Here is a 12,974-nt window from a genome sequence, read left to right on the forward strand (position 1 = left end):
GCCAGACTGGATTCAGGATGAGAGATTATATGTTGTAGTGTTTAAATAAAGGTCCCCACAGTCAGTCTGTCTGTGTTCAGATCATAACTCTGTCACCGAATGACCATATTCAAATCACTCAAACTCTTTATACTTCACAGTAAAATGGAATAATAATAAAAATTCACTTTATAAGGGTGATGAGAAAATGATATTCATCAAAAAAAGTAAAGTACTGAGAATGCTTGGCACGTGAAAAACACTCAGTAAGCATAGTAATTATTATTATTAGTGAATGAGATCACAGAGAAACTGCTTCTCTGTGATAATTTTTCTCTTTAACCTTCAGGATCTTGTCACTCCTTTTGCTACAGTGAACTATAAAAGCATTGCATATTACTGGAGGTTGATTTCAACAAATCTCATGTAAGGTATGTTTGAGGCTCGTAAACTGCAATCATAAAGTCAGGTAGAAATGCTAGCTCACTTCAAAATGGATAAAAACTACAGTTTAATGAAATTGCTCTTCACCTCTCCCCATCATTTTTATATGAGACTTTTTAATTCTCTTCAGGTGTCTAGCTCCAAAGAATCTTATATCTGGGCTTCAAATAGCCTTAAATACTTAATAAATATTATGAAAACAATATCTTCACACTCTAACTTGGTTGTCATTTCATATTTCTCGTGAAAGAAGTCTCAGTTTACTCTCCCAATAAAAGCAATAATAATCTCAAGATCTAAGAATCAATCTTGGTTTTCCAAACAATCAATTATTTATTTGGCAATATCTTATGAATTATAGTTAGCCTCAGCTACTGGAATGTAAAAACAACTTTATGGTTTAGAAACTATCTCTCAAATTCTTATGTTAAAAGTTTCTATTGCATCTGACCCTCACAAAATTTCACCCAGGACAGTTTGCATTATTACATTGTATTACATATGACACAAGTTAGGTGATCTGCACAGACTCCCAGGGCAAAGTAGTAAAAGAACAAGAACTGTTCTTGCCACAGTGTGTCTGGCACACAGCAAGAGCATAATAAATAGTTATTGATTGAATAGATAGATGAAGGTAATATAACTTCATAAGTTAACACACATGCTATTCATCCTATATACAAGGGGCATAGAGGTCACCTAGAGCAGAAAAAATAAAACTGCTGAATGACTTTATAGGATTCATAGAGCTAATTTCATGGTGAAATAAAGGTAAGGGGAAAGGCTTTGGATTCACAGTCCTTCACGATCTTTCCAAAGCCAGCTGTCATTGGTGCACCCAGATCTCTCTGAGGACTTCACATCTTCATGTAAATAAATGAAGGTAGGCATGAATATTACCTTGTGAACTTTTATTTGTCAGGAGGTGAGAAATTAGGGACACTGTTGTCTTTGCAATATATATCTTCTTGTTCCCCCCAAAATGCATTTTTCTGAGAAAAGTACTCACATACAGACACACACAAAAAGTTACCTTCTAAATCTCCCACCATCTCAAGATCATACATATAAACAAAAATTTCTTATAAGCTTTACATATTATACAGCATAAGCAGTAGTATTTTAATGTCTAAAATAATACTTTTTTGTGTTATATAATATACAGGATAAAATGAGAAATATTTCATTATTTTCTCACATAAAACATATCTTCTGGAGGGTTTGCTTTATTTATTCATTTAACAAATATTTGTTGAGTTAGAAACCAGTGATTCTCCAAAATAATACCGGCCCTACTGTATAGCACAGGGAACGCTGCTCAATATTGTGTAATAACCTAAATGGGAAAAGAATTTGATAAAGAATAGATACATGTATATGTCTAACTGAATCACTTTGCTGTACACATGAAACTAACACAACATTGTAAGCAAACTATACTCTAATATAAAATAAAAATTAAAAAAAAAAGAAAAAGATACTGGCCCTCAAAGAAATTACATTGTAACAGAAATAGATATAACGATAAGATAATATGCATTTATGACAAGGGCTTCATAGGACATAATTTAAGAAATGTGATAGAGACTTTGAAGAAGATAATATGTGAGCTGAAACATACATTTCAAGTGGAAGTTTCCTATGTAGATGTTTGGAAAGAGGGTTCTGCAGGCAGAAGAAACAGCAAGTGTAAAGGCTCTAAGATGGGAATGAACTTGGAATGTTCAGTGGGCTATAAATAAAGGACATTGTGACAAGCAGGATCTTCATAAAGACTCTGCATTTTACTAACAAGTGGCAAAGGAAGTGGGAAAAGTGTTTTGGTGTGGGGAGAAGATCTAGGGCAAAAATAAGGCTGATCTTAAGAGGGAATAGGTTGTAAGATCTAGAGCAATGTATACTTTATATGGTTTACATTGTATTTCATTAGGTGACATCTTGTTCCAGTGAACTTCAAAGTGAACAGTGACCTTACCTGCAATTTTAAAACAGACTACAGCTAGCAGTACAAATTAAAATGTAATGCCATTGTGGTGTAAAAATAGTTATCTGGGTCCTGCTCATGGGATGGGTCAAGCCAAACCTGAGTAGTGTCAGTAACAGGCTCTATTAAGTTAGAGGGACTAACTAGAAAGACATGGGCTTTTTTTTTCTTTTGGTAGAAAGATGACCAAACTGGGGCAGCATTGCTCACAGAAACCTGTGGTCTCTAGCAGAAAAATCTGCAATATAATGAAGGAGAGGAGCCAGAATCTAATATAGGAGGCCAAGTCATAGGCTTGTGATCCCAAAAAAAGAAATGAAATCAAAAGCTAAGAGATTAAGAATAGGTTGAAACATAAGAGCAAAGATAACTTACTACAATGGATCTGAAAGGTGTGAGGAGTTGGAGGTTATATCTATGTGTTGTTGATACTACCATCCAAGGTGACCCTGAGAATGTCAGGAGGCCTGTAGGAGCAGAAGAGATGATTGCACCAAGTTCAGATGATTAAAATTGTAGCATATATGCCTATCCCATTGACTGTTCCATTGGAAAATTTGTCTTGCCTAAACAATGTTTACTGAAAATGAACTATTAACTTGATGCTGGTCATTATTTGTTTTCGGCATCCGAGTTCAGCCATTACTCATGAATTTGTCTATTATGTCAACATATACTTCGTGACTGTTATAGATCCAACTTTTACATATATACTGTAAGAGGAGCCATGATATGAATGCAGTGAATAAAATAACTATCGTTACTTCCTGCATTATATAAGCATTGAAAATCTACATTTCAAAGCCATGTTAGCTTTGAGTGCTGGCCAAGACCTCCCTGACCTTGTCACATTAGCTCTATTTCCATTGTCTAATGATAACATAAGAAAACAAAACTATATTTAAATTGTTCAATGCCCTCTGGAATATTTCACTCCTGACACAGCACCCAGTGCCATGATCTCTTACTCTGTAGTGAGAGAAGGGAAGGGGCATCCAAGATTATAACAAAGAATCAATAGGAAGGGAAATCTGAACCGTTACTTCATTTCTTTTTATTGATATAGCTTGTCAATTTCTTTCCCTGACAAAAGAGAAATGACATTTTCACCTAAGTCATTTATTCAAAAAACTTTTTTGTGTGTGGGGATTGTGTTATGTGCTAGCTATACAGTTCTGAATGTGTCAGGGATTGTGTTATGTGCTAGCTATACAGTGTGTTCTAATGTGTCAGGGATTGTGTTATGTGCTAGCTATACAGTTCTGAACAAAATAGGCAACTTATACATATGTATATACATATAAATTAAAATTAATGATAATTATATGAAGGAAACAAACAGGATCAATCATAGAAAGTAATTAAGTGGGGTAAGGGCAAGAATCTAGCGACTCAGGCAAGCAAATAAAAGGGACCATTTTGAATATAAGGTTACCATTCAGCTTAGCTCCCTCTCGTCCACTTAACAAAGCCCCTCCATTCTAGTTCTTATCAGATTTTTATTTTGTCTTGGACAACTTGACAGGGCAAGATTAATGAGAAGGAGGTACTTGTTTGTCCTATTCCTTATATATTGCCAGTTTCTGCTCTTACTTTTGCCTTTTTAAAAATCTCTTGATATGACCAGAGAGAGATTTCTTTAACTGCTATTCTAGCAATAGACAATCTCATCTTAAGGATAAATTTTATACCACATATGAGTAGAAAACACAGAGGTGGGCGTTGGGAAGGATCAAAGTCATAGTCACTACTCTCAAGAAATTGACCACAAGGGCTTTATAGGAGACAAGAAATAGGATGGGATGCAATATGCAGGTGTATTCCTATATCATATATAAAAGGTAGTAGTTTTGTTGGGAGTACACTACTTTGACAGGAAGAGACAACAGACTTTGCTGCTTCATTGATCCATGGGTACACTGAAAGGGTAAACTCCACATATGCCAGTTTGTCCAGGGATATGGCTTTAGCACCTAATCTCTGTCTTCATCTCTCTCACCCCAAAGACCATATTTCATATCTTGAAGTGGATGTCTATGTGTTATTGTCTTACTAGGGTCTATGCATGTCCCCAGTTACCACTGAGTTACCATGAGATTTTCCCAAGGTTGTATGTCTCTCTTCATTTTTGCACCTGGGGATGTCTCTGTCATTTTTACTCAATTTTGTATCATTTTTAAGCCTTGTCAGCAATTAAAAATATTTTTAGCAGTGGGATTTGGGGGTTAGATGGGAGTTAGAGATGGTTGTCTGCCTTGGGATGTAAACCTAAAGAAAAAATAGTCTGCAATAAATGCTGGAGAGGGTGTGGAGAAAAGGGAACCCCCCTACACTGTTGGTGGGAATGTAAATTGGTACAAACACTATGGAGAACAGTATGGAGGTTCCTTTAAAAACTAAACATAGAACTACCATATGATCTAGCAATCCCACTCCTGGGCATATATCTGGAGAAAACCATAATTCGAAAAGATGCATGCACCCCAGTGTTCATTGCAGCACTATTTACAATAGCCAAGACATGGAAGCAACCTAAAAGTCCATTGACAGAGGAATGGATAAAGAGATGTAGTACATATATACAATGAAATATTACTCAGCCAAAAAAAGAATGAAATGATGCCATTTGCAGCAACATGGATGGACCTAGAGATTATCATACTAAGTGAAGTAAATCAGAGAGAGAAAGACAAATACCGTATGATATTACTTATATGTGAAATCTAAAAAAAAATGATACAGGGCTTCCCTGGTGGCGCAGTGGTTGAGAATCTGCCTGCCAGTGCAGGGGACACGGGTTCGAGCCCTGGTCTGGGAAGATCCCACATGCCGCGGAGCAGCTAGGCCCCTGAGCCACAACTACTGAGCCTGTGCCTCTGGAGCTTGTGCTCCGCAATAAGAGAGGCCGCGACAGTGAGAGGCCCGCGCACCGCGATGAAGAGTGGCCCCCGCTCGCCGCAACTAGAGAAAGCCCTCGCACAGAAACGAAGACCCAACACAGCCAAAAATAAATTAATTAATTAATGTAAAAAAATGATACAAATGAACTTATTTACAAAATAAAAACAGACTCACAAACTTACAAAACAAACTTATGGTTACCAAAGGGGAAAGGTGGGGGAAGGGATAAATTAGGAAGTTGGAATTAACATATATACACTACTGTATATAAAGTAGATAATCAGCAAGGATCTCCTGTATAGCACAGGGAACACTACTCAGTACTCTGTAATGACCTATATGGGGAAAGAATCTAAAAAAGAATGGATATATGTATATGTATAACTGAATCACTTTGCTGTACACCTGAAACTAAAACAACATTGTAAGTCAACTATACTCCAATATAAATTTTTTTAAAAATATTAAAAAAGAAAAAAAAAGTTTCCTTTATAGTGAAATAGAAATAATAATGCCAGTTTACAGATGTTTGAAAGCATAAAGTTATTTTTTGCATGTGAAAGTGCTTTGAATATTATAATATACTATATGAATAGAAAATGTTGATATTGTCACTTACAATCACATCCAAATAACTCCTACCACTTAACAGGGCCCAGAGGAAATAAGAGTTGTGTCAGAAACTGAGTGGAGGTACAGGCCTATCTGAGAAACACAGAGGCCTACATCACAAGAGGAGTGATTTGTAATAAAGAAGGTTGTTGCTGATAGAAAGATGGCAGGTTTCTCAGAAGGACATGTTCCACTTTAGAGTGACCCTAGAGTATATTTCCTTGCCAGCAAAGAATCATGACTGAAATCATGTCAATTCAAGGGGAAAATGTAAGATATGTCTCTGAATTCCAGTGTTCAAAATATATCATGAAACACATTAGCTCCTAAAAAACAGACTGAGTGTGTATTAAATGGCACTTCATAATGGAATTTATGTTAGGCAATTGCGTTTGAAAACTAATACATGTTTGTGTGGGGAACGGGTGTAGGCTAGGAGGAAAGGGAGAATCTAATCAGGTAAATGATGACCAGAACCGCATGTAAACATTGTGTTGTGATCTCTCTTGTTTTCATAGGCGTCGCAGCTGAAAGCAATGAAAGAAACGGTACAACTCTGCCTCTCAACTGTTTTCCATGATCAACCTCCTCCCCCTTTGAATCTCTTCAAGCCAAGTCCAACTCAGATATCAATTCCATCCATGCCAAATGACACTAAGATTGCAGATGCAAGGACAAGAAGCAAGGTACACTTTATTTGTGCTTTGAAAAGTAAAATCGAGTAAGGTACTCACTTTACTTCATTCTGTATTATCATCAAAGTGAATCCAAGTAAGATATCAAATTCATTGAAAAATCAGGAAGTAAGTGGGAGATAGGAACCCAGTTTGTAAAGTCTTCATAGTCACTTGGAGAATGTTGGAAAACAACTTTTCTTTAGTAGAGAGCCAGCTGTTTCTTAGGCAGGATTATTATTATTATTATCATTATTTTACAATAGTTAAAAGAAAATATCTTGTATTACATTCCAGTATACACCAGAGGTCTAATATGGAAAATACTTTCTCCTAAGGTATAACCACCATCCTTACAAAAGTGAATATGTTTTTCAGGAATTAAGTCTGTAGTTCTCAACATTGCCTGTACATTAGAATCACTTGGGATACGTCTTTAAAAAAAATCCTGATACTTGGGACTCACCCTGGACCTGTTAAAACAACTTCTTTCTGGTTTGGTTCCAGTCATCATTAGTTTTTAAGAGCTCCTTAGGGGATTTTGAGATCAACTGACTTAAGCAAATCTTCCTAGCAAATCCCTACCACCACCCTACTTTAGACAGGACAAAGGGGGCATTTCAGTTCTGCTTTTGTTTCAATCATCAGAATCTTCAATCTGCAGGCTCTACATTTAAGTAAATCTTGGTAAACTGAAATAGTTATGGCAGAAAGGAGTTTAGTTTCAGGCAGTATACTTGAAAGTGCTGGTTCTCTTATTACGTGCCTCAGGATTACTTGCTATTAAAATAAATGTTATAGATACCAGTCCAACTTCTAAAGCAAATCTCCAGTGGACTGGGGGAGGGTGGGCAAAAAGCCCTGAGAACCACTGTTACAAGTACCTAATGATGCATTACATCTGGGGCTTTCTTACTGCTTGTTTCTGTGATTCCTTATATTTGGATGAAAGGGGATATGGACAAATTGATTAGGGAAATACTATTTTCAGGATGAAGAGTCAAAGTTAAGTAAAGCAAAATAAATCTTCTAATGTTCTGTTTTTGTCTGTAACTGGTCGATTTCTCGATGACACATTAATCTGTATAATCTTGTTTTTCTGTCAAAATCATTTTAGAATATGTATTTCCATTTCATATTATTCTCTTGGTTTTTATTACGTCCTGAAGGATCTCAAAAAATTTTAGACCAATATTTTTCTCCTTTATGTCTTTCTGAACCTCCTTTGAAAACTCTAGGTCTACAGAATTTTTTTAATTCAACCAAACTCAGGGAAGAAAGTTGCATAATAATGTATTTTATTTATGTTTAGGAAAAATCCTGGGTAAATTTATTGAAACGGGTCATTGGTTGAATGCACAGCTACCCACACAATCTCCCCCACCTGCCAGGAAGCCACATACTGCCTCCACTTCATGTTAGTCTAAGGGAGGAGCAAAGATTCAGCCTTATTAAGTCCAGTGACTTCGGGAAAAGCAGCTTTGTAATTTTATGGGCACATTACACTTGTCTCCAACTCAAAATACATTTATTTAAGCCCATTATTAAAACTGGGCTCTTTACGACCCTGAATGTGTAGAGGAAATTACTGTTACTTTAACTGATTTACTATTAATAAACATATGTCCTGTCATTGAGATAAATAATAAATATTTATTATTTCTCTTGGCTTATCACAGGAAAACATAGGAAGCATTTAGATGCACGTGTCTTAGAGATTGCTCATTTTTCAAAAAATAATAACAGAAATCCAAAATGTTTAAGGTAAAGTTCAATAAATCTAAGTTGATGTACTGTAGAGCATTTCATTTTACAGATTAGCATTAAAAGCTTCTCTGGCATTTATGTTTTGCTCATAGTCTTTATCTTTTCAATAGTGGTGGAAATTGTATTTTATGTATACTTGGGTTTTGAATCTCTATGTAGGCACCTCACAGATAATATTTGAAAAATCCTGAATAACAAAATGTGATAAGGGTGTATGTAAAAGATGCAAACTTTTCAGTCATGAAACAATTTTTCTCTGAATACAAAAACATAACTTTTAAATGAGGACATTTAACTGCTAAGTCTTCAGAGTTGGCTAATTATAGCCACAGTGATATTATGTACCTGACTGGGAGCTGACTGGGAGTGTGTGTGAGTACATCACTTAACCTCTCTGTGACTCAGTTTCCTCAATGCCTATCTCAGAGCATTGTGACATGAGCATTACAAATCATAGTTTTTCTTATTTTCCATGATATATGTGATATATGGCTATTCTCATCTACATTTCTTTAAAATCTTCACCTCTTCTTTGAAAGGAGAAGGGTATTTGAATGGTTTTTCCTGAAATCTGTGAAACACATCCAAGTAAGCAATTTTCAACCTACATTTGGAAAAAAGCAATATAGCCCCAAAAATGTCATTTTATTTTTATTTTCTCTTCCAGAAGATTGGATAATGCAGACAGATTTTTTGACTACATCATGCATGTGTGTGTATATGTCTATACATGAATACATATATACATACACATGTATACATATAAATTATATATATATATTCACTGTGGATTTTAAAAGTCACAAATTTCATTAGGTGGGCAGTTCAATATTATGAGAATTTATTGATGAAAACTTAAAAAATAATTTACATGTTGGTACTTTTTTAAAATTCTGGAGCATGTCTGCTACATAATCTTTTAGTCCTACAGCTTAAGTTTCTGCTGAGGAAACTCAATCAGGTTTTTCAGCCTCCTTTCCTTCACTGCATTCTCCATTGCTGTCATGCCTACTCTATGATTCAAGTGAATTTTTTCTTGCCCTCCTAGTTAGAATTATTTTTTCTATTCTCAGTGTTCTAAGAGCACAGTGTTTATTCTGCATGGCTCTTGGTCATACCTTGAATACAGTGATGGCTGCATACTTCTCTCCCCTTAAGGGAATGGCTGTGCTTAGCTCATGGATTTGCTCTATGTTATTGAGTATCCAAAGCAATGTTGCCAGAGAATTCATTTGAAATGTCACTTGCTGCATTTCTGTTTTAGTCAGCTCAGGTTGCTATAACAAAATGTGATGGACTAGGTGACTTCAACAACATACATTCATTTCTCACAGTTTTGGAGGCTGTGAAGGCCAAGATCAGGGTGCCGCCTTGTTCATTTCTTTATGAGGGCCCTCTTCCTGGATTGTAAACAGCTGCCTTCTAGCTGTGTGCTCATATGGTCTTCTCTAGGAGTGTTTGCACAGACAGAAAGATGGATCTCTATCTCTCTCTTCTTTATAAGGGAACTAATCCCACCATGAGGGCCCTACCTTCATGCCTTAATCTAATTACCTCCAGAAGGCCCCATCTCCCAATACCATTACACTGGAGGTCAGGGCTTCAACATAAGGTTTTGGAGGACACATTCAATCCACATCAGTGTCCCTCTTCTCACTGGACATTTTCCTTATAAGTTAGAAAATAAATATCATTGATTGATCATTAAGTGCCAAGTATGCAGCTAAATTGTTTTCCATCTGTGTGTAAGGACTATGCTCATCATTGGAGACACAAATTTGAAAGGACACAACCCTGACCTCTTGGAAATTGTAGCCTAATTTTCTGTAAAGAGAAAACAAGGAAAATATGCAAAGGGTGTGTAGCAGATCAGGACTTTTTTTTGTATTTTTTTTTTAACTTTTTAATTTTTCATTTTATATGGTGCACGGTTAACAATGTTAATACTGAGCAGAGTTCCCTGTGCTATACAGTAGGTACTTGTTGGTTATCCATTTTAAACACAGCAGTGTGTACATCTCAATCCCAAACTCCATAACTATCCCTACCCCGCCATCCTTCCCCCCTGGTAACCATAAATTCATTCTCTAAGTCTGTGAGTCTGTTTCTATTTTTCTTTATTGTATATTTGAGCTGAGAACCATGACTTTTCCCTGCTTGTTTTATCAGTACAAAAAAACAGAATATGCATGTCATTGTATATATTTAGAATGGTGAATACTCCAGTGGTCTGCTGGAGATGGCTCATACACACCTACAAAAGCTAGCTGTTACATTTTCAGAATTTGTACTAGTCAGCTCTTAAAGTTACTATTAAATATTCATTATATACACTTAAAATTAAGGAAATCATACTAAAAACAAATGTAAATATCAAATATACTATATCATGCTATTATCTCTGAAGATTCTATGTCTTGAAGATATTATGTCTTTGGGATCCATGTAGTGGAAATACCGTATAATGGTATTCTACTGATATCTCTGTCCATCTTCATGTTCATTGATATCACATTGGTAGATTGAAGTTGGTAGTATTTATACTATAGAAATTGGCAAACACTACAAATCAAGGTCCTCCTAACCCCCAGAGTTAGTGAATAACATGCTCTTGTGTGTGTGTGTGTGTGTGTGTGTGTGTTAAGCCTTTAAGATGGGCCTACTGGGCATCATTGATAATATACAAATAATACTTGATCAACATATTAATTTATCTTTGACTTGTACTGTTTGTGTAGTAGAGCTAAATGCATAGTAAGTGCCCAGAACAGGGAAAATAATTATTAAAAAATCTTGTTCAATTAATGGCACATTCTGGAAAACTAATAATTTTTATATATCCATTGTACTGTTTTACTTAATTATATTCATTTTATTTTAAAATATTAAATGTGACTTTATATAACTTAGAAATTATATAAATGTAAGAGGAAGAACAGGAAATATATTACTGAGAGGTCTACCCTTTTAGGTGAAAACTATGAATTATTAATACAGCAATGTTGTTGGTGTTTATAGCTGCATGATAGAGGGTTTAAGAGCTAGGAGTCACTCTATACACCAGTGTGATGATATTTACTGCTCATATTTACTGGGAGGATTAAACAAGATGCGAAAAATGCTGGACAAAGCCAGTTGCCAGGCTCCTCCCTTCCTCTCTCCTCTTCCCCCCAGGGCTGGTATCTCTGCGGGACAGGATGTAGAGGAACCTAAGCTCAGCTGGCTGGGTCTCTGCTCCTCCCCGCCTTGGTCCCTCTACTGGGACAGGGGCCTCAGGAGAGAGGATGTGGCTACTGCCTGCACCAGGCTCCTTATGGCTTAGGGAGATGGCTGAGTTGTTCTCCCCTCCCACCGCGGGGTCATCTGCTTCCTGGGCTGAAACTCACCCGTCACCACATCAGGGCAGGGAACTATACAAATAGAAGAGGCTTGTGTTTCTGTCCCAAGGGTTCCAGCCAAGACTCTTGAGGGCCCAGAGGGACTTCTGCCTATGTAATTAGGCTGTGCTTTTCATTTACATCCAAGAAATCGTGTATAATGAACATAAATACAAGGAAAAAAAATTTAGAGAGAGAGATAAGATTCACTAGTCAGACTAAGTAAATATATTTTTTCTACAACTTTCTAATTTTGAAATCTTGATCAACTCAACTTCTCTGAGACTAAGCTTCCATATGTATAAAATGAAGACAATAACAGCACCAACCTTACAGAACCGTTGTGAAGATTAAATAAGAAAATTAACATACAGCATTTAGCATATGTAGTAGTGTCTGACACTGAGAAACAGTCAATAAGTATATGAAATAAGTACTGTATCTGGAGATGAGGATAACACTTTGAGAAGATTTAAAGAAGGTTTTTGGTAGGATATTAATTAAAACAAAAACTATTTACCTTGTTTTATTTTGCAGATGTAAGAACACATTTATTCAAATAAGTACACCTACAGCTTTTTTAGCATAAAAGTATGGATGAATCCTCACAGTACATTTAATGTCAGTGATCACAATTGTAAATGCTGTAAAGAAAGGAGAAAATTGAAAGAGAGCAGAAATGAGAAGCAATTCAGAAAAGTAGTGTAGATTAAAAAAATGATGAAATTGTGTTATGAAAGCTCATTATTTCATCCCCACCCCAGGCAGTCACCATCTTCTATCTTTGTTTTTCTTTCCATGCAACTCACTGCCTTGGATTTAGCTGCAGTTGACATTGGTAAAGGTCACAACCATGGCATCAACTTAATTGGACAAGGATGATTTGTTAATTTTTTTTTTCCAGTTTGGTAGAAATGCCAAAGTCATTTTAGGGCAGCAGCCAACAGTGGCCCTATTCAGGAGCTTAAAGGCATCCAAGCGAAAATTGCATTTTGCTTGGTGCCTGGAGGTTTAGAGCAAGGTGGATTTGTATTTCACTTTTTCTGCCAAAAATCTGTTGCAAAGTAATTTCTAAGAACTCTCAAAGCAGTGCACCTGAAATCATCATAGACCAAAGGGTCTCAACCTAGGCTGTATTTTTTTTAATCATTGGAGGCATCATTTACATCTGATGTCAATACTTACATTTTAATATAATCCAGCAGAAGTACAGGCTAGTTTGGGGGATTATTCAAA

General features: G+C 36.1%; 1 protein-coding gene across 2 annotated transcripts in view; it reads left to right on the forward strand.

The window, feature by feature from the left end:
- LUZP2 (leucine zipper protein 2) overlaps window positions 1-12,974 on the forward strand; it is a 451,490-nt gene that overhangs the window by 386,135 nt on the left and 52,381 nt on the right. For both annotated transcript variants that reach the window (XM_036859118.1, XM_036859119.1), the window contains exon 9: window positions 6,439-6,606. In XM_036859118.1, coding sequence (XP_036715013.1) covers window positions 6,439-6,606 — 168 coding nt within the window. The remainder of the gene's footprint in view (window positions 1-6,438; window positions 6,607-12,974) is intronic.

This window comes from Balaenoptera musculus, chromosome 8 (genome assembly GCF_009873245.2).
Source record: "Balaenoptera musculus isolate JJ_BM4_2016_0621 chromosome 8, mBalMus1.pri.v3, whole genome shotgun sequence".
In the NCBI taxonomy this organism is placed as follows: Eukaryota; Metazoa; Chordata; class Mammalia; order Artiodactyla; family Balaenopteridae; genus Balaenoptera; species Balaenoptera musculus.